The 23,525-nt window shown below is 33.9% G+C and overlaps 1 protein-coding gene across 6 annotated transcripts in view; it reads right to left on the bottom strand.

The window, feature by feature from the left end:
- NBEAL1 (neurobeachin like 1) overlaps positions 1–23,525 on the bottom strand; it is a 120,848-nt gene that overhangs the window by 21,695 nt on the left and 75,628 nt on the right. For 5 of the 6 annotated variants that reach the window (XM_016208881.2, XM_016208879.2, XM_016208880.2 and 2 more), the window contains 11 exons: positions 21,922–22,070; positions 21,176–21,309; positions 19,374–19,475; positions 17,745–17,840; positions 17,234–17,358; positions 14,049–14,189; positions 10,491–10,621; positions 7,913–8,022; positions 3,774–3,891; positions 2,619–2,716; positions 335–451 (listed from right to left, as the gene is read on the bottom strand). In XM_016208881.2, the coding sequence (XP_016064367.2) occupies positions 335–451; positions 2,619–2,716; positions 3,774–3,891; positions 7,913–8,022; positions 10,491–10,621; positions 14,049–14,189; positions 17,234–17,358; positions 17,745–17,840; positions 19,374–19,475; positions 21,176–21,309; positions 21,922–22,070 (1,321 nt within the window). The remainder of the gene's footprint in view (positions 1–334; positions 452–2,618; positions 2,717–3,773; positions 3,892–7,912; positions 8,023–10,490; positions 10,622–14,048; positions 14,190–17,233; positions 17,359–17,744; positions 17,841–19,373; positions 19,476–21,175; positions 21,310–21,921; positions 22,071–23,525) is intronic. The other variant, XM_016208882.2, reaches the window with a different exon arrangement.

Below are 23,525 nucleotides of genomic sequence, written 5' to 3' on the forward strand. Positions count from 1 at the left end.
AGATATTATAATTAAGTGTTATTTTAGACTCCCTCTACCCATCATCTCAATTGTCACAAAGAGCATTTAAATAAAATGATTTATTCTTCCTTGTCAGGAAAATGTGAAATAGAAGAAAGAAAGCCAAAAGAGCCCGCCCATTCAGACTACCACTCCATAGCAAACAAAAGCTTTCAATAAGATTGTTCCAAAAATCCAAGAACAGATAATTCAGAATCATTTACTATTTTGGATTAAATATTATAACCCACCCCTACACTGAAGAATAAAAGGAACACTGAGGTGTACAGTAATCACAGAGAAAACTCTTTGACATTACCAACTTGGACATTACCTCTATAAAAAATGACTTGAGTTCAGGGAGGTGCTGAAATAGGTTTAGGATTGAAGTCTCAGTTTTGGTCTGCTTCTGCACTGCTTCCTCTGCTGATAATCTAGGGGGGTGTGGTTCCTTTAAAATAATTTTAAGGAAAAATAATTTCATAATTATATTAAAACATCTCTCACTGTATTCCTTTATACGTACTGGGCCCTAACTATAATGGACTACATACCATGCACTACTGCCAATTCCAGGACAGTGCTCAGACTATTCCCTCAGTAGAGTTCCTACCATCTTCATTTCTAGAGAAACCTTACTTCTAATTTAAAGTTTTTCTTATTGGTATCTTTCTAAATACCTGTCAGAATTAACTATTCTCTTATATTATCCTGAGCACATTACTTTATTTAGTATTTTATTCAGCACTTATTTCTTTCTATGTTGGATTACATATACTTCTTTCTTCCTATACTCTTTCATATACTCTGTCTTCCTATTAGGCAATAAGTAGCTTAAAGTCAGAAAACAAGTCTGATTCATTTACGGTTTTTCAACACCTAGAACAGTATCTTAAATATCTCAAAGTATCTTAGTAGATGCTTAATAAATGTTTGGTAAAATTAAATGCATTATGCAAAAGTCAAAAGTTGTAATATGGGTGAATCTTTAATTCCTGAAATAAAATAAAAATGTCAATACTATCAGAATCAAATTACAGACATTGCTGCATTTCTTTTCAAATAAATTACTGTTTCTTAATGTTAATGTCAGAGACATAGAACAGTATTATCTTTATAAATAAAAAGAAAATGACAAATCAAGTTAAAATTCCAAAGACACAGTTAAAATGCAGAATAGAATTTTATCTAAAAGGGATTCTTCTATCTCCATCACAAAGTATTAGATTATAGGTAATAATTGTGGCAGCTATAAGTACATCAATATTTAACTCTCAATTATTCATGTAAGTATTATTCACTTTAACTAAAAGGCTCATTTTTGTGTCATTTTTTAAGGTGATAAAGACTAATTAGCACTACTCTTGTTAAAAAAAAAAGATAAAATATTAATGGTGCAAAAACATTACAGAATCTATTTCAAAGCCCAATGAAATGTTGTTTTATTGTTACTTTTGCCTTCTGTTTCAATCAGCAGGTAACAAATCAAGCACTGACTTTAAATATGACTATCATGTAAAAATCAATGTTGGAGGTTTTAAACTGTTACTAAGGAATAATAGCAATTATAAAATTCAGTCTGATAACTGAAAAAACAGAAGTACACCTATAACTTAAGAATTTAGACATACTGTTGCTATAATTACTGTGGAGATTTCAATTAAAAGAACATTTACTGCACACATACTATATGCCAGAAAAATATAAAATGATGAAGAGACGATTGCTGCCTTTTACATGTTTATAATATAGTGAGGCAAATAAATATACAACTAAGGCAGAAAGTGTCAAAATTAGGATTATAAATAACAGCCCAAAGAACATGGAAAAGTGATCTGGTTCAACAAGGGGGCTTACAGCTATAAATTCAGAGGAAATATGGCATAGCAGAAAGGATTTGGAGTTTGATGGTCATACATTCAAATCCTGCCCCCGTAACATTCTAGTTGTGTAAACTAGAAAAAGTAGTATTTGATTTCTCTAAGGTGTTGTAGGCTAGGTATTATTTTCTATGAGGCTTGGTTTCATCACCTGAAAAATGAGAATAATTGGGTATTTATTGTGAACGTTGAGTCAATCACCTTGCACTGTGCTTCCATAAAAAAATAAATACAGACAGACTTAACAAGTAGTATATTATTGTGCCCTGGCTAGTATGGTTCAATTGATTAGAGTGTCATCCCATACACTAAAAGGTGGCAGGTTCAATTCCTGGTCAGGGCACATACTCAGGTTGCGGGTTTGGGTTCAATCCCCAGTTGGGGAGCGTACGGGAGACAGCCAATCGATGCTTTTCTCTCACATCAATGTCTCTCTCTCTCTCTCTCTTCCTCTCTCTAAAATCAATTTAATAAAATTTTTTTAAAGTATAGTATCGTGTATTTCTCATTTCTAAATTCATATACTAACAAAGATCAAGACATCTTTGAAATCTAATATTGGATTAACTTCTATGAATCCAAAGCTGCGTGTAATCAAAAAGACAATTTAACTTTAGTTTAAATAATTTTAAACTAAGGTTTTAAATCATTAAAATCCTTGAAAATACTGGTAGCACTATTATTCCTTAGCAATTAAATTCTAGACTTCTGATATACTCAGTAACTTTTATGATTTACCTTTAACAGTTGACAAGGTGTTTGCCCAAAATTATTAATCATTCCTTCTAAGGCTTTTCTTTCCTTCTCATCTGTTAAGGCATCCAGATCCACAGCTCCTAAAACCAGGAGAAGTAGTCAACTCGCTACAGAGTGAAAATAAATCAACAAGCCACACAACTGAATGATATGTCAGAGACTGATTAGTATATTTTCATCAAAATATTATTCCATTCTTTAACTTATAAGAACACTTTATGGGGTAATGTTTTAAAAAAGAGTAAAACACCAAAATTAAATATGTAAAAAATAAATTTTATCCAATGTTTAGAACTAAAATATTTTAAACAAATTTAACAGGTAGTCTAAAAAAGTTTCTCTAAGAAAAATACAAACTATACTTATAGTATACCTAATTGTTTTCCTCATCATAGTCAAGTTGAAACAAGTTTAATAACCACACAAAAATACTGCTATTAATAAATGTTGGGGAAGGTACTATTATGGTTAACTGATTATACCCAGCTATACCCAATATGAATTGTTACATGCTTAGTAAATGGACAAACTAGGTCAGTCTGATTTCAAAGTCTATGCTCCTAACCATCAGGTATACTACCTCCCTACAAATTTTTATAGAAGGAAAACATGTCTGTCTAGTTACAAAAAGGCTCGTGGGCTCTGCTAAAATTCATATAACTTCATACTATTCACATTCTTTAGAACTATTAGCTCTACTGAAAGATTAGAAAAGAACTGCTTCTTATGGCTTTTAAAGTCTTCAAAAATGTTCTCGATCCTGAGCTAATAAACATTAGAATGTCATCTTTATCATTTAAAGAATTGTTATTTGTAATTCTAAAGACTTTCTTCCAAAGTCTGCTAAAAATTTAATACTAAATATTTAATGTAGAACCCGACTGAATAGGACACATATGGCCAGAGATAAAAACTTTATGCTACTAATAACTGACATTTATAATTAGCTTTGCAAATATACTCTTATTTTTCACAAAAATAGATCTCTCATCTCTCAAATAGAAAAGATCACTAAAACTATTTTAATGTAGTTTTTCTCATGTTAAATAGTTATGTCCAAAATACCATGTTATAAACACATATCAAATAATACTTTCTATCACTACAATGCAAGAGAAAAAATACATAGGCTTATACCTTCATAACTACAGTAATAGAAAACATTGAGTGCTTCCACTGCAGCTGGCCCCCTCTGTTTATAGCCAAAAATCAAATCTATCCATTCATGAAGATGAGCAGAAACATATTCAGACTCCTAGAAAAAGAATAAATAAGTAATACTTAATATAGAGATACCTTCCAACTACAATGTAAAGATGGGTCCTTTATAAAAGAGGAAATTAAGCATTTCTACACAAAATCTTACCACTGTAAATAAAATTATCTCCAAATTGATATTAAACAATTACTTATCATCTACTACATATATTGACTATATTCTATCTTGTACAATGTAGACACTGTATTTATTAATATTTACTACATATATATCTCCCAACTAATGGTGAAAAAAATAACACATCTTCTAATAGCCTAAATATTAACAAAAAATTAATGATAGCTCTGGAATGCATCTTTGCTGTAAAATTTCTATTGAAATAGTTGTCTAGAAATTCAATTCAAAGAAATAATAAAATCACGATGGGGTAAATGAAAGATTCTGTATATAATTCCCTCCACCCCATCCCACCAAAAGGTGGACTGAGTGGCAGGCAGAGGCTTGAAGGATCTCCTGGAGCCTACAAGATACAGACAGTAAGGAAATTATTACTGAAGACAGGAGAAATGGGGACTCAATGTTTTAGTTACATGAAAAATAGAAAGGGTAAATAATGAATTCATGGATCTGGGGATGGAGATTTCCAGGCAGAATGTTTTTAAGTGCTAACTGGCTTCTCTTAGCTGCCTGTGATAAAGTGTGGGAGGAGTAGGATGAGTTGGAAAAACAACAACACTGTTCAGTTTTAAGCATAATTACAAAAATATATATAAAGGATCCCGGTCTTGCTGGGTTCAAAATAAAATTATTTCTCATTCCCAGGACCACTAGAGAGTAAAGATTCCCAAAGTGACAAATGGCCTAAATCAATGATCAAATCAGTGTCACCAGTAAAATATGGCCTCAGGCAAAAGCTTAGTTCAGGAGTATGGCTATCAAACAAACTGTTAAGAGCTTTTCCCTCATAGAGACACTCAAGATAATATAAAGCATCTTAAAAATCTTAAAGAAAAAGAGAGACAACAATCTAAAAATGGAGTCACTTGTGCAAACCACAACTTAATATCTAATCTCATTGCAATTTCAGCCTATTCCAGGAATATTAGCTTTAAAAAATTCAGTCTGGAATTACCTGATCAGCACTAGTGAGAAATTTGCATGACAGACCCTTGCCTTTCCCCCATAGAAAGCTGGCCTGCCTGAAACAATTCATTCTATGTTAGACTTCCTTTTTCTGCCCCCTTCAGCCTATAGAAGTCTTCCATTTTGTACAGCATCTGGGAGTTCCTTTCTATATGGTAGAAGAGATGCTGCCCAAATAATGAATTACTGAATAAAGCCAATTAAATCTTCAAATTTACTGAGCTGAATTTTGTTTTTTTAACTAGAATATTAAGGGCATTTTCCCACAGTAGCCTCCCACTCACCCAAAGGAGATAAGGGACTGTTTTGTAAACTAATTTGGAAGATTTTCATCTAATAGAGTTGATACATAAGAAACCCATACAATTTTAAAAGAAACTGTACTAGTTCAGCCTGAAAGATAGAAACTGTTCAAAAAAGTAGACAGACCTTTGGCTTCTAAGCTACTATGGTTAAGAAAGAAGCTGACAAAGATACTCATGTAAACAATGTTATTTTTTTAATGGAAAAGAAAGAATGATTGGGTGGGAGTGGTTTCAAGAGCTCAAGAGTAGAACAAAAGAGCCATGGAGAACCACTCTTAGAGAACAGCACTGGATCCTAATAAAGGCACTGAGAGCATGTTCCTGCTAGAATTCTGAATTGTTATAAACCAGTTACTGCTACGTGCCTCTTGTTTTCTCTCCCTTTTCAATAAGAATGTCTATTACAGTTCTGCCCTTGTCACACCACTGTTGTTATGTGGGGGAGGGTAACTTACTTCTTTAATTCAGTCTCCTGATCCAAGAGGAGACAGATCTGAGCAGTTTCATCCACACATTTAGATGAATATGATGATTCTGGACTTTAGGCCTCACGTCTTAATGCAAGGATCAGCAAATTACTGTTTGTGTGCCAAATCTTACTATCTGCCAGATTGGTAGATTGGTCCAACACAACCACACCCATTTATTTTGCACTACAATGGTAGAATTTTGAAACAGACCTTACAGCCAATGAAAATATTTATTATATTGTCCTTTCTGGAAAAGGTTTAAAAATCCTTGTCTTACACAGATGACACTCTGGGAGGGTCTTGAGAAGAAACATGTTTAATTTGCATGTTGGGGAAATGTGAATAATTTATGGCCAGAGGGCAGACTTTGTGTGGTAGATTTAAGATGGTTGCAAATTCTTTCTCACTTTCACCATTGGGAGGTGGAATTTACTTTCCCTCCTTTTGTATCTGCTCTGCTTCTGTTACTGTTTAACCATTACAAGGTAGCAAAACTGATGCTGTGACAGCTCACAGCCTTAAGCCATGAGAAAATGTGGCTGCTTCCACTTTTGTACTCAGGGGAGCCCTGAGCTGCCATGTAAGAAGTCTGGCTACCCAGGTAGAGAGACCACATGAAGAGGAGATATCCCGAGACTACATGGAGAGAGAGAAAAGTCCAGTGTCTCCATGAAGCCTACATGACTCTAGCCTTAGCTATCGTATGACTCCAAGTGCATGAGAACTCCAAGCAAAACCAGGAGAATTACCCAATTGAGACCAGTCAACTCAGAGAACCGAGAGATAATAAAATGGCTATAGTTTAAAGCCACTGCCAGGCCGGGCGTGGCTCAGCGGTTGAGCGTCGACCTAGGATCCAGGCGATCAGGGTTCGATTCCCGGTCAGGGCACATGCCTGGGTTGTGGGCTGCAGCCGATCAATGACTCTCTCATCATTGATGTTTCTATCTCTCTCTCTCCCTCTCCTTTCCTCTCTCTGAAATCAATAAAGATATATTAAAAAAAATAAAATAAAATAAAATAAAGCCACTACATTTTGGAATAGTTTGCTTCACAGAAATACGTAAGTGAAACACAAACTTCTAACACCTTAATAAGGAGCGTGCTTTCCTGAAATCCTGGACCCCTACTGAGTGTCACAGATAATACAGAGGAAAGTATCTGAGAAGCTGCTATAAGAAACATTGTTTTTCAGAGTTGACTTACTCATACATAGGGTTATTGCTTACAATTATTATAATCTAATACTGAGTATCATAAATTTAACAAGCTATATGCTAATGACAAGGAATGTTTCCAAGTATTGGCCTAATTAGTTTTAGTGTCTGCCAACATTTCAGTTTAAATAGAGAACTAAGTGGGCTATTTGGGTGGGGGGGGAACCACATCACCTGCAAGATAATAATAAAATATCAACATTAACCTAATTCTCACTAGTCCTTTGATTCCAAACTGAAAATATAGCTAAAAACTAGTATTACTACCCAGCAGGGTGTGGCTCAGCGCTTGAACGTCGACCTAGGATCCAGGTGATCGGGGTTTGATTCCCTGTCAGGGCACATGCCCAGGTTGCGGGCTTGATCCCCAGTCGGGGGCATGCAGGAAGCAGCCGATCAATGACTCTCTCATCATTGATGTTTCTATCTCTCTCCCTCCCTCTCCTTCTCCTTTCCTGTCTCTGAAATGAATAAAGATATATTTTTTAAAAAACTAGTAATATTTTTTAAAGTGGCATTTTAGGATCTAGCTATCTTAGTAAAAACTTACAGAAATCCTTTAGAGAAAACAAACACGTACTGATCCTTATATTAGATTTGAAACAAATGTGGGAACTATAAAACACCAAACTACACCCAGCCTGGTGATTAAAATAGTTTCACATACAACTGGCAGATACCTTATAGAACTGGATTTATTTCTGCTATATATCCATGGGACTTTACTATACTTTCACTATATCAGAAGATTCATAATCTTGGAATAAATTACTATATTATACTTCTAAAACATCATATATAATAGATTACAAATTAATCTAGAAAAATAATTAACAGTCAGATATACTTATTTCCATCCTCTGAAAAACACATACATCTTTATCTTACTAATCTCTCTAACAATGAAACATGAAAATCTTACCAGAGCTTTCCTATGTTTACGGATGAAATCTTCAGCTGACTTAGCCCATTTGGGGAGAATGACATCATTTACTCGTTCTTTGGAGGCTTGTAGATGACCCAAGTTAAATTCTAAGACATGTAACAGACAAACATATTGAGTCATTTTAGATTTAAATAAATCAAGTAAAACAAATAGGAGGGCACATTCCTTAGCAAAACTGAAGGCTTTTTTCTTCTTTAATTAAGAGTGAAAGGTGAAAATCAAGTTCTCGATCTAAATTTACTGAATAGGTAAAAATAATTCTCATCTATTGGAATGTATTTATCAATTTAAAAAGTAAATGAAAATAAAAACATTTTAAATTAGTTATTACAAGGTAAATCAGATTAATAAAAATTAATTTTGAGGGAATTTTTAATTAATAACAATTTTTTTGTTGAGGAAAACTTATAGCTTTGACCAACCAAAACCTTAATCTGAACAAAATGCAAGATTAAGTATTCTTAAATTTAAAAATAATTAACACACTCCCTCTAATGGTTAATTTACAAAATATAACTCCTTATAGATCTTGGTTTAACCCATACCTTAAACTCAAGATTTATACTTGTTTTATGAAAGAAAAATATATTTATATACCACTACTCTAAGTAGATACTGACATCATAAAGATTTGCTCATATAGTTAGAAGCCCAAAATGAGATTATCTTGCTCATACAGTGTGGGAAGGGAAAAGTGTTACTACAAAAGACCTTCATAAAAGAAGCTGCCTTAAAATATCAGTGTATCTCAAAGTAGGAGAGGGGTTTAATGTCATAGGATGACAGGACACATAGGGTCTGCAGTTTTGTTATCCCAACGACTGTAGAGCAGATATTGTTTGTTGGCCACCTGATAGTCATTCCTTGTTTTGTAGAAGAACCTTGATTTTATTAAGTTGCCCATTCCTGCCCTGTAATTCATGCCTGTTGCAGGTGACTGGTGTAGGGGTTGGCATATGACCCAGCTCTGGAGAATGAGGGTAAGTTATAAAAAAGGGTTTCTCACTCTTAAGAAATGACACAATTAACATTCTCACTTCTTTCTAAAACACAATTATATCTGCTTATGATACCTAGAACTGCTTTAATCATTTGTAACCATGACAGGCACTAGCCGAGGACAAAGCCAAAACACTGAGAATAGCAGAGTGAAAAAACAGAAAGAACTTGGCTTAGATGATATTAAGCCACCTGAAGCTATCATACCTCAGGGTTTTTTATGAGGGAAAGTATTAAAATTTTCTTGCTCACACAATTATAAGTTGTTTAAATCAGTATCTGTTTTACTAACATAATACTGACATTAATATTTGTTGGCATTCTAACTAATATACTTTGCTTTCTCCCACCTAGCTTATTTCAAACAAAGAGGCAATGAATGCACAGAAATGAAGGCCACCAGGACAGTAATGCAAGACAGCAACTGGCTCTGGTGAATGTCAGAAATTGTCAAGCTAAGAGTACCTTAAAATCTGCATCCAAATTTAATATGTTCATCCCACCTATCCCAGATAACCTGCTTTAGGAGATTCCAGTTCTATGACCGACTAAGAGTTTAGGATCAGACTCAGTCAACAGATTCACTTGACTTTCTGAAAGGGACGAATTCTAACTGCCTACTCTGAGAATCAGATTCCCTGCTAACAGCCTGTCCCAGCATGCATGGCTAAAGGACATGAAGCCCTGAATATGCTCTCCCTGGCCTGACAAATAATTCGACTGAGCAAGCAAAGGTCAAACATTAACATTACATGCTAGGGGAGGAAAAAGAAGTTGGTAATGGTCCTTTGACACTGTGAAATTTCCCTAAAGAACACCAGTAGTAACAATCTTGCCCATTTCCTTATTTGTGCTTAGACTAAATCTAAAACTACCTCATAGAAAAAGTATTTGGATATTTTTAAAGACTGTATTTAGCTCCATGATACTCTCCTTCAAAAACATAATGTGATTTCTCAAAAATTGTGATAACTAATGCTGTCATTATTTTCAGTTTACCTCCTGTCTTCTCCTCTAAATCAGAAGTCAGCAAACTTTTTAAATAAAGGGTCAAATAATAAATATTTCTGGCTTTGTGATCCCTATGGCCTCAAATCTGCTGTTTTACTGTGGAAGCAGCCACAATGTGCATGTAAATGAGTTGGTTGGCCGGCCATGTTCCAACAAAATTTTATTTATAAACACATAAATTTGCCCATGGATTTAGCCTATGGACTGTAGTTTGCTGAACCCTGGTCTAAATCCTCAAATGCTTTTAACCTAAGTTGCAATATGGCTAAAATTGCATATGGTCATTTTTGCTTTTCTAGTAAACACTGTGCTCTGACAAATTCTTTTATCAATTCAAATTTTACTCATTTACCTTACTTCATTGTAGCACTTCCCTGGAAAGTAAGACAAGTGCCTGAGCATCAGTAAGCCTGTTACTGAATAATACACAGGCAGAAGGAATCTTAAATACTCTATAGGACATCACGAAAACGTTCTGAAAGATATTTTTAAGGGTCCTCCACTGGGACCTGTTTAGTAAAATTTTTAATCTCCTATTTCTTACGATTTTGATTTTCCAAAAACTCTGGAAAATAGAAGAATTCAGGAATAAGTTCCTTCACATCATTGGGATTGTCCATGAGAGCCTGCCAGGTAGCAGGGATGGAATGGAATTGTCGATCTGCACAATCAAACCTGCATGTGGAGATTGAAAGAGAAAGGTGAATACTGGATGAGAGCAACAACAGGCATGAAACAAACCTTTAAACTCCCTTTAAGCTTCCTAATGATTAGTTTCTCTTTTCTTAATATTTCTCCTTAATGCCTAAAAACACAATTTGCTCTCCTTCGTATGACTATCTTTCATACTCTGTTGTCAGGAACTAAATACTATCATTTTAATCACTAGTATCATCTTAGTTAAAATAGTTGAAAACCAAATCACATTGGAGAAAATTTTTAATTAAATATAAACCTAAGACACCTTAAAAAACAGCACAATTTTTTTTTCCAATTACAGTTTACATTCAATACTATTTTGTACCAGTTTCAGGTGTACAGCTTAGTGGTCAGACAATCATACCTTACAAAATGCTCCTCCTGTGATCCCAGCACCCACCAGGCACCATACAGTCACCACAACATCACAGACTATATTTGCTGTATTTTACATCCCCATGTCTATTATGTAACTACCCATTTGTACTTCTTAATCCCTTTGAAAAATGGCACAATTTCTGCTGAGTAAAATTTATTATAGAAAGTGAATGTTATTTGGATAATTTTAAATCACAGAGTTTAAATATCAAAGTATTATAGTGTTAATATAAGTGGTTAACAAATCTATAAGAATGCTGCTGACTTAACCCTTGATACATAAATATACTTACAAACTCTTTTACTAAAAACCAGAGGGTGATTTAGGGAAACAGTCCTTGCATATACTATTACCTTATTTTAAAGTTGAAAGAAGCTCAAGTGGTCATGCTGCAATTTTATTATGCTTTCTCTAATCACAAAAAGTGTAAACTCCTTTTGTTTCATCAACAATATTATTTTCCTGGAGTAATTAAGTAATGACTTACTAAGTGACACTGATAACTAAATTGACTCTTTTTATGCCTAGGAATCTTGGTTTGAGGCTAAGCTAAACTTAGGAGAACTCTGAATTTAATTACCGTCAATGACTGGGTCATTAATACAGTCTAATGATGATGTATCCAAACTCAAGGAGAGGCACAGCTTTAAAAGTAGAATCTTTTTGTTTGTTGGGAGAGAACAGCTTTATTGAGATGTAATTAACATAGATATAATTCATGTTCATTATAAGTAGAAAATTCAATGATTTATGGTTTTTAGTATATTCAGAGCTGTGCATCACCACCACAATCAATTTTAGAACATTTTCATCACTCCAAAAAGAAAGCCTGTATCTATTAGCAGTCATTCTTCATTCACCCTACCTCTACCCACTAATCTACTTTCTGTCTCTATGAATTTCCTACTTTAGACATCTCATATAAATCATACAAGACATGGCCTTTATGCCTGGCCTATTTAGCATACTGTTTTCATGGTTCATCCATGTCATAGCATGCATCAAGCTTTCATTCCTTTTATTCACTAATGGCCAAATAATATTCCATTTATGGCTATACCACATTTTATTTATTCCTTTATCGGTGACAGACATTTGGGTGTCTCCATTTTTTGCCACTGTAAATAATGTTGATATGTACATTTGTGTACAAGTTTTTGCATGAACATATGTTTTCAATTATCTTGGGTATATGCTTAGGAGTGGAATTGCTGTCATGTGGCAATTCTATGTTTAACCCTTTGAAGAACTGTCCAACTGTTTTCCACTGGGACTGCATCATTTTACATTCCCATCAGTAGTACATAAGGGTTCCAATTTCTCAGCATGCTCACTGACACTAGGCATCATCTGTCTTGATTATAGCCATCCTTGTGGCATCTCAATTTGGTTTTGATTTCAATTTCCCTGGTAACTGATGATATTGTGCATCTTTTCATATGTTTACTGGACAGTTGCATATCTTCTTTGGGAAAATGTCCATTCCGATCCTTTGTGTCCAGTAGTAAATTGAGTCATTTGTCTTTTTATTATTATGTTGTAAGGGTTCTCTATATATTCTAGTTACAAGTCCCTTATCAAATATACAATTTATGAAATTTTTCTCCCACTGAATGGGCTGTCTTTTCACTTTCTTAATAATGTTCTTTGAAGCACAAACAGAATCTATTTTTGAAGCTTTGTAAAAAATTATTCATGAAATTAAAAGCGGAAAAAAAAGGTTATATTTTACTGGTGGGAAAATTACTTGCTATCATGGTAAATGTAACATTTGGAGATGTGTAGTGATCTTGAGGACAGAGTCGCTCTTCTTGAAAGACAAGGTTTAATGTAGTAAAATAGGGACTAAGAGACCCGCGCTAATTTTGAGAAATAAAAGCTACATGTAAAGACAGTACAATAGGCAATGTTTACATAGCTCTTAATTGGGTAGGAAAGGCAAACGGCAATGTTAAAGAATAAGGCAACATGGAGCCAAAGTGTAGATCAGCAGAGAACTACCTGGAGGACACACTGAGGAACTGAAGATTCATGAAGAAGCTTGTTCCTTTAGGATCATTAGGAAAATGTGTATCATAGATAAGTTTCAAAAATGATAGGTAATATGATATAGTGGCATCACAGACCTGTCTGAGCTGCTCCTAAGAGCCCCTCAGTCCTCCTCCTTTTTATTCTTCTTGATTAATAAATATTTTTAGGAGAACTACACAGGCATTGGTTAGGTCTGAATCTCTGGTAGATGTCTTGGATCTAGCTCTAAATCAGTTCTAACTCTAAATCTATGGTGGGTTGTTGCTAAAACCAGTTAAGAATCACAAAGGTACACTGGGTGACAGTAAAAAAAAAAAAAAAAAAAAAAGCAATTCTCCCTAAAAGTCATTCGTGGCCTGGCCAGCATCGTTCAGCAGTTGAGCATCAACCTATGACCTAGGAGATGAAGGTTCAATTCTAGGTCAGGCCCACGCCAGGGTTTCCGGCTCAATCCCAGTAGGGGGCATGCAGGAGGCAGCCAATCAATGACTCTCTCATCACTGATGTTTCTATCTCTCTCTCTCTCCCTCTCCCTTCCTCTCTCTGAAATCAACAAAGACATATTTTTTTAAAAAAGTCATTTGTGGCCCGGCCAAGAGTGGCTCAGCGATTGAGCGTTGGCCTAGGATCCAGGAGATCAAGGTTCAATTCCTGGTCAGGGCACATGCCTGGGTTGCAGGCTTGATCCCTGGTGAGGGGCATGCAGGAGGCCGCCCATCAATGACTCTCTCATCATTGATGTCTCTACCTCTCTCTCCCTCTCCCTTCCTCTCTCTGAAATCAATAAAGACATTTTTTTTAAAAGTCATTTGTGTAAATCAATTTGAGTGACTCATTCTCAAACTAGTTTGGCTATGAGGCTACACAAATCAAAACCTAATAGAGGAGAATGAAAAAGATGTGGCCCTGTTATACAGTACATGACATGAAGGCAAAGAGTTTTTGACAACAACACACAGTCTTAAGAAAATAGTACATTTACACAAAACATACCTTCCACTTTGAAGCTGGATGTGGAGGGTAGTGAATGGTTCTGTCCGAATAAGATAGTGCATAACCCCGGCAGAATTTGAATAGTGAGTACCATAATGAAATTTATCAATAGTTCCCAAAGGATCCTCAAAATTTTCATATCTGAAAAAAGAAACTAAAGTTTTGTAACCATAACAGTAAAATTAAATTAGGAGGACATATAATACTTGTATTGCATTGTTGAAAACAGTTTTTAAGAAGTCCTTATTGCCCGGCCGAGTGTGGCTCAGCGGTTGAGCATCGACCTGGGATCCAGGCGATCAGGGTTCGATTCCCGGTCAGGGCACATGCCCGGCTTGTGGACTCGATCAATGACTCTCATCATTGATGTTTCTATCTCTCTCTCTCCCTCTCCTTTCCTCTCTCTGAAATCAATAGATATATATATATTTTAAAAGTCCTTATTAATATGTTTCAGAATGTATGCATGTAACCATATGATCATACCATGTTAATAAATGAAAAATTTTTTTTATTCAGTAATACTTTTTCCTGAACAATGAAATATCACTAATAATGGATTCTGGAACAATTCTATATATTATGCAATAATACATGTTCACTGTAGATAAATTAGAAAACAAAGAGAACAAACAAAAAAACCCAACCCTTAAAATCAACTATTAACATTTTTGTGAATATCAGTAAATTCTTAATGTATAAATTAACACACAACTATTTTAACAAAAAAGTGCTATATGTAATACATTGTTACAACCTACTATCACTTAACAGTTTTAACATCTTTCCAAATGATTAGTCTATTTTTAATAGGTGTGTGGTATTTATAACAGGTACATATATGAATATATGACAATTTATAACTATTTATTACTTTTAGATATTTAGACATTCTATTGTGGCTAAGGTAATAGAAGAAATAAACAGAGAATCAGTCAAGAATTGTGGAAATGCATGCCTAAAAATCTAAAAGAAAAAGATGAAGGATAGTGGATAGGAGGAAGGCCTCAACCACATCATTATAGAAGGACATGTAGTGATTCTGCAAGCACTATCGCTCATACTTATAGGTGTAATTGTTTTGAATGGTTTGAATGGTGACATCTGAATTACTGGATATAAAATTTGAATACGAATGAACAGTTTTTTTGAAGAAATAACCACTGAAATTTTTAAACCCAAATACTAATCAGCTCCTCAAGCTGAAGCCAGTTTTTAAAAAGTGAAATCACTAATATTCAGGGGAATAAAAAAAAGTTTTCAGGTCAAAGTCATTTTTATCTACGCAAAAAAATATACTATTGAAATTTGAAATAACTTGTATGTTTGATTATCAATAAGTTTTTTATATGATAAGTATTTCCTGTGGCAGTGTTAAAAATAAACGTTTTATTACTGTCAGAAAAAAATGTTTGACTAATGGCAGTGAGGTAATACATATACAGTCAAATTCCACTAGTAAATCAAATAAAATATTATACAAAAGGTCCTGAGGTAGATTTGCAAAAAAAAAAAAAAGAAAGAATAATGTACCACCTACTCCCAAATAAATCTACAACTAAGTTTGTTGGCAAAACAGTTATTTGTCATTATTAAAAGTCATAACTGACTAGTTATCCACAAGTTCACATGGAGAAAAAGGAAAGTGAAAATTATTCTTTTATTTGTCTGCAGGTGGCCTTGAAAAAAAAATTGTGATACATTTACAGGGTAGATCATAAATTTACAAATCTATAAAACCCTTCCTAATTAAAATGACACTTTTAAAATATCCACACACTTTATTGTTCTTCATTCACATTAGTTGTGAATAATAGGTTAGTATTATTAATTTTATACATACTAAAATATTACCTAGATGGATATTTTTACATATTAGATTAGAAGGTTAAGTCTACTATACCTGGGAAGAAAAATTTCAAGAATTTTTACCCTTTAGAACATAGTTATTACAAGGTGAAAAGAAATTCTAGGCAGTATGTATTTAAATCTGGCAAAGAAGAGAAATAGCCTAAAGTTAAGATACTTAAAGGACAACCAATACATTTTCAAGAAAACTTAGTGAAGGAATTATCAGACTGATTATCAAAAGTAGTTGTGCACTTATTTATTTTAATCTTCACCCGAGGACAGATTCTCCATCAATTTCTAGAGAGAGTGGAAGGGAGAGGGAGAGAAACATCAATGTGAGAGAGATACATCGATTGGTTGCCTCTCGCACACGCCCATATCAGGGTGAGGAACCTGCAACAGAAGTATAAGCCCTTGACAGAGAATAGAACCCTCGACCTTTCAGTCCATGAGCTGACACTCTAACCACTGAGCAAAACCGGTCACGGTGGTTGTGCATTTAAATAGAGTAACAGCCTGGCCGGGCGTGGCTCAGCGGTTGAGCGTCGACCTAGGATCCAGGCGATCGGGGTTCGATTCCCGGTCAGGGCACATGCCCGGGTTGCAGGCTCGATCAATGGCTCTCTCATCATTGATGTTTCTATCTCTCTCTCTCCCTCTCCTTTCCTCTCTCTGAAATCAATAAAGATATATTTTTTAAAAAATAAAATAAAATAGAGTAACAGTTGCCCTGACCAGTGTGGCTCAGTGATTAGGGCATAGGCCTGCACACCGAAGGGTTGCAGGTTCAATTCCTGAGCAAGGGCAGGTACCTGGGTTGCAGGTTTGATTCTGGCCCACTGGGGTTCAAGAGGAAGGCAACCAATTGAAGTATCTCTCTTTTTTTTAAAATATATCTTTACTGATTTCAGAGAGAGGAAAGGAGAGGGAGAGAGAGAGATAGAAGCATCAATGATGAGTCATTGATCAGCTGCCTCCTGCACACCCCCGACTGGGGATCAAGCCCGCCACCCGGGCATGTGCCCTGACCGGGAATCGAACCCCTATCGCCTGGATCCCAGGTCGACGATCAACGCTGAGCCACACCCGGCCGGGCTGAAGTATCTCTTTCACATCCATGTTTCTCTCTCTCTCACTGCCCTCTCTCCCTCCCTCTCCCCTCGATTCCCCCCTCCCTCCACTCTCTCTAAAAATCAATGGAAAAAATTATCCTTGGGTAAGGATTAACAAAATAAATTAATAAATAAAAATAGAGTAACACTTCATTAGCCAAAGAAATAAACACAAATTCAAACAAGTGATAGGTATATTTCAAAATGATAAAAGGCACTTACTTTTCTCTCGTGGCTTTGGCATTTTTATCATTAACTACCCCAATTGGTTTAGAAAGATCTCGAAATACAGATGGGTTATTAAAGTCCAACTCTTCTGAAGTATAATCTTGTAAAATCCAGGGGAACTAAGAGACACAATTTACAATTTAGACATCCCTTCCTAGAGAAGCTACTATCCTCATATCTAACATCAAATGCTTATCTAAAGACAAAAAAGAATAGTCTAAAATTACTTTCCCTGTTGCAAATGTTTATTCATCTTTATTCCAATAACCAGAAGCATTATTTCCTATGATTCCACTGGAATGTTTTCAATAAGGCAAAGGAAAAAATGACACTTATTTTTTCATTATTTTTCATGTTTATATTTCTTGAAAATAGGAGGGTATAAAATATACAGAATGGCAAAAACACATTTATATCTTTTTAAAAATAAAACATAACTATCATGCACATATACTTTTGTGTATTACAAAACTGAAAGGCTATTCCATATTTATATAAAACTTACCACAGGATACTGCGCAAGGTCATTATAGGTTCTTCCCGCCATTGTATTTATTTGAATGAGGTAGTCAAAATTTGATATCTCTCTATTTACCCATTTCTAGACAGCACAAAAAAAGAAAACCAAAATTAATCTATGCCTCCGAGAAATCAGTAACTATTACTGACTACTAACAATCTTTTTTATCATCTCTATTATCTTTCTGATAAAAGGAATGGGCTTCAAAAAAGGTCTAACAGGGACATAAAATTAATATACTTTTCCTAAATTCACTTCCTTTTGAAAATTGGTCTCTAGAAAAGGAACAGAAACTTCCACATAAATTTTACACTGCAGACTAAAAGATCTTCATAACAATTACTTACTTCAATTAAATATTTTATTAAATATCTCAAAAATTTTAAATCTAGGACTGTCCAACATTGACAATTTTGTTATAAATGAAATTTTCGTAAGTGTACATATTTAAAAAAGAGTATCCTAATATACTAGAATGATCTACAAATTACTTAACTTCAGAACACTGTCTTCATAGAGCAATGGTAGAAGGATTCTACACTGGATACAAAATTTTCTAAAGAAAGACAATCATTTTTTTCTTTTAATCACCTTATTGCACCTAGCCTACTAATTACTCTACACAGTCTGGGTATGGTGGAGAATTTTGCAGACAGATTAACATTCAAGGGATGTGCTTATCGGAAATGGTGAGAAGTTAATCTACGTATAGATTTTATTGAAAGTCCAATTATAATTGTTCCTAAATGCCAAAATGAGGAATCAATACTTCAATGAATAAAGTTTATTCCACAGAAAACAGGGAATGTATTTTATTAAATAAAGCTTATTCCATAAGCAATAGGAAAGAGCTGTTGATGACTTTCCGAACAGAACAATACTTAAGATTATGATTCAAGTACAGCACAGAAAATATAGTCAATAATATTGTAATAATTATGTATGGTACCAGGTAAGTACTAGAATTATTGGGGGGATCACTTCATAAATTACTGAATTGTTTAACCACTATGTTGTACACCTGAAATCAATATAAAATAATATTGAATGTCGACTGTAATTAAAAAATAAAATTAAAAAAAAGATTAATGCATATATAGGAGGAAGGACAGAGCCAGGGTCACAGACTCTAATTAGGAAACTACTAACAGTTCTGGAAAGCAAAAAACAATGCCCTTTCCTTGGATTTTGACAGTACAAATTAAAGAGATGCTGGGATATAGGTGAGGGTAAAATACACAGAAACATTAGTTAGGTTTGGCTGTCAGAAGGAATGGTGCATTTTTTTAACCTTTTTCCCATGATATCTTTTGTATTTTCCCATTTTTTACCTCATGCATGGATTATTTTTACTATTAAGAAAAAACCCACATTATTTTTTAAAAAGAGAAAATTAGTAAAAAAGAATTCATAAGATACGTCTATAAATTGAGTGATATGAGAGCTGGAGAACAGGGCACTATATGTGTGAGGGAAACAAAGCATCAAAGATAATTCAAAAGATCAATCTGAATGGAATACCAGCAGCTGTAATAATCAAAATAAAATAATCAGAAGCAGCAAGTTTTACTTTTAAGCAAAACTACGAGATATAAAATGAACACCATTTCCTACCTGTGTCAATCCTGATGCTTTGAATAACTCCTGTGGTGATCTGGTTCCATAACTATTTGGAGAATGAAATGACAATAGTCTGCTATATACTTTGTTCCTAACCTATAAAAAAACAGCATTTTATAGTTGGAAAATTGATCAAGACAAAGCAGGATTATGGCTTTTGTAACAGCTGCTGTTGAGACAATTCCCGTACCATAAAATTCACCATTTATGTATACAATTCAGTGGGCTTTTTTGTATATTCTGACTTGTGCAACCATCATCATTATCTAACTTTGAAACATTTTAATCATCCCCAAAAGAAATTTACTCACTAGCTATTGCTCCCCAATTCCCACTCTCTTCCATCTCCTAACAACCACTAATCTACTTTCCCTCTCTATGGATTTGCCTCAACTGGACATTTCACATAAATAGAGGCTTACGGTTTTAACCTCTCTATTATACTAGGCTTGGTGAAGTAAAGACAAGTATTTTTTGAGGAAGTTATAGTGTATAATGGAATGATCATCAGACATTGAATCAGAAACCAAATTCAAGTTTGTTGCAAATTTAGTTCTGTCATTTACTAATCACCTTGGCAAATCAATTAATTTACTGAGTCTAATTTGCACATTAAACACAATAATCTCTACTCTTAATAGTTTTGCAAATTATTCAGGGCTATACATATGTAATAAAATTCATCTTTGAACTTCAGTTTCCTCAGCTATAAAAAAGGAATAATGAAATTTCCCATATCTAATCTGAAGGTTGCTATGAAGATCAGATTTTATATAAAATATGCTTTAAAAACTATGAAGTTATACAAATGTACAGAATTCAACAGGAACACATTTGGTTTAATTACATGACATAGCTTTCTAATAAACACATGCTTTACATTTTCCTATAAGGGAAAATTGTTTCTTAATAGTAAAACAGTATTCTTTTGTAAAAACAGAAAAATTCTCTTTGAACATCTAAATCAAATCATCTATAGGTAAACCTCGAACCCACAAGTGAACAGAAATGTAGTTTTTGTGCTAATCCAGGTCATCTGAGAAGCAGATGCCAAGACAGACTTGAACATGAAACAATTTTGAGAGATGCCTCTGAGAGAAAATGGAGAGCGTGCTAAGCAAGGTGAGAACAAATGTCAGAATGTGATGCAAGTCTGACTCCAAGTGAATGGCAGAGGGAAGGAAAAATGGGGCAAGTAATGCTTCAAAGGTGACGGTTACACAGCTAGTAGTGGAGCAGATTCTTGGACCCAGGGAATCTGGCTTCAGTGGTAATCTATTAACCACTTATACTGTTTAAGAAGTTACTCTACTCTACATGAAATACATGTCTCATTATTGTTGAACTGAACCCAACTAACCCCAAATCAAATCATATTATATATATATTGCATATTATTTCACAATTGGATACTGTGAGGTACCTATTGGCTAACACTCAATATTCTACTACCTACCCATATATAAAAACTGGAAACAAGCACTCTCTACACAGTCAAACATAAATCCCAACAAAAATTCATATACTGCTTAGCCTCCAAAGTACAGGATGGGGCAAAAGTAGGTTTACAGTTGTGAGTACATGAAACGGTGTTTATTCTTGTATTTTTATTAATTATTGTATTACTTTTTCATATGAACTGTAAACCTACTTTTGTCCAACCCTGTATATACTTTTTCATCTAATATTCTGACTTGATGAAAGAATAGAGTCCAAAGTTTCAATATAGCTCACTAACTGGAAAATTATTTCAAGCTAATACTTTGGAGCTTCCAGAAAGGTAGCATCTTACATACCTCTTTTTTGAAATTGAGAAAGTAGTTGGATTGGTCAACATGAAAAATCTCAAGGGCTGACCTCCTCAAGTTGTAACGTCGCAGGTGAATCTCTCGAACTTGAGAATGAGGCCACTTGAAATCAAAGCCTACTCCTTAAAAACAGAAGAAATATTGTGACTAAGGTACCATATAAAGTTATTCGTGCTATGCACAAAATATCTCCTACTTCCTGACAAAAGTAGCACTTAGGGAAAGGGAATTCAATTTCTATGTCAAAAAACCACTTGTTAAATTTATTGGACATTTATATTGCTTCTCTTAAAACTATTTTAAAGCTCTATAGTTGTTCTACTTCCTTCCCATTAGAATAGAGAATAATTCTGAATATTTTATCTTAGAAACATTTTTCTCTCTTTATGTTGACATTTTAGACTTAAATATCCTTTTATTTTCAGATAAAGGATTAGGTGAGAAGCCTACAGGAATAAGTGGACATACAAATAAAATTAAGATTGTATTTTATAACTCAAGTTTATAGCAATCCCCTCAACCAAACCTTTGATAACATTGATAAAACAAAAGCATTCCCCCCCTTCAATACACTGTTGAATATATATTTAAGCCCATACTGACTCTCCATTTCTCCTTTTACATGACAGATTATAATTCCACAGTCCCATTTAACTTCTCTTTTCTCATTAATGATTGATAAACTGGATACTTAACTATTGAACAACAGAAATTATTCCCCCAGAACTCCTCACCATCTTCTTTTTCAGTGCTGCCATCATAGAAGTAAATGTGTTGAGTAGTGATTTCTAATCTGCCAGGAATTATGTCAATTATTGTAATGAGTTCACAGTCTACTGAGAACACCAACTTTTCTTTTTGATCCTGTTCTTTATTCTCATCACTGTAAAAACAAAAACCAACCAACCAAATAACAAACATCTAACAATGTATTTTGTGTAAATAAAAAAGAATATCATATTCAAATTTAAATCTTATGTCTATAAAGTTAAAAACCAATAGAGTATTTGAATTATCTACAAAAAATATTCCACTGCATATTAAATTACTTAAATATTGTCCAAATATTCTTATTACCCAATAACTTAGTTTCAAAAATATGTTTTACATTTTAATTGTATATGACCCATTAAAACAAAGTACAGTGAATCTTTAATACTACTGGCAGAGGTCAGTTCACACATGCAGCAATACTGGTCATATAATTTTACTTATATTAGAGAAATAGGAATTGACACAGGGAATATATCTATGAATAAAGAACTGCATCATTAGTTGTTTCATCAATTATTAGAAGTACTAATTATAACTCAATCTTAAACTGGAAAATTAAGACTTTTCAAGAGCAAATCAAACTAGAGTATCATCATTATACTATGCCCTTACAAGGAAAGATATAATACTATGCACTGCTAGTCCAATACCTTACTTAAAGTGAAGTCATCTTGATTTGGATGACTGATATAATTTATATTTACTGAAGGGTATAACTAGGAAGTGACAGTCTTCTGGTGGCTCGGGTGACTTTCAACTGCCAAGTACAGAAATGGGGACTCCTACCACTCACAGAATATTATTCAAGTAAATCCTTCAAGCTAGCTGCTCTGTGGTCCAGATATTTCACATCTGTCTCATTTCCAGGACAGCAATGACTAAGTCTTTGTTTCCAATGGATTTCCATGAGGAATCTTTATCTACCTGAAATATTGCAAGCCTTAACTTAAAGCTAAGCTTTAAAAAAAAAAATTAAAAATTGAGAATGTTTTCTTAAATAATGAAATTCCAGTACTTACTATGATAAAACTGGGAATAAGAGACCTATGGTGTAAATAGTCTAAATGTTATTACACTTAAAAATAGTTAAAATAGTGAATTTTATGTTAAATGAATCTCAATTTTCTAAAACTATATCTCATTTTATTTAAAGTAGCCAAAAATGAAGGCAAAATAAAGACCTTCACAGATAACAGAGAGATTTTGTGGCTATCAGAGCTTCCTTACAATAAATACTAAAAGAAATCCTTCAGGCTGAAAGGGAATGACACCAGATGATAACCTGAATGTACACAAAGAAATAAAGTGTATAAGTATGATAATTATGTAGACAAATATAAAATAAAGTATAATTATTTAGTTTTTTCTTCTCGTACGTGATTTAAAGACAAGTACACAAAACAGTAACTATAAAGCTGTATTGGTGGGCTTAAAATATATAAAGGTCTAATATTTATGATAACATAAAGGAGACATGAGAAAATGAAAATATATTTACTTAGTGGAAGTTTTTAAATTACAAATTCAAAATTTAGAAATATATCTAAGGCTATTCAGATTATAT

Source organism: Miniopterus natalensis, chromosome 8 (assembly GCF_054644295.1).
Source record: "Miniopterus natalensis isolate mMinNat1 chromosome 8, mMinNat1.hap1, whole genome shotgun sequence".
Classification (NCBI taxonomy): domain Eukaryota; kingdom Metazoa; phylum Chordata; class Mammalia; order Chiroptera; family Miniopteridae; genus Miniopterus; species Miniopterus natalensis.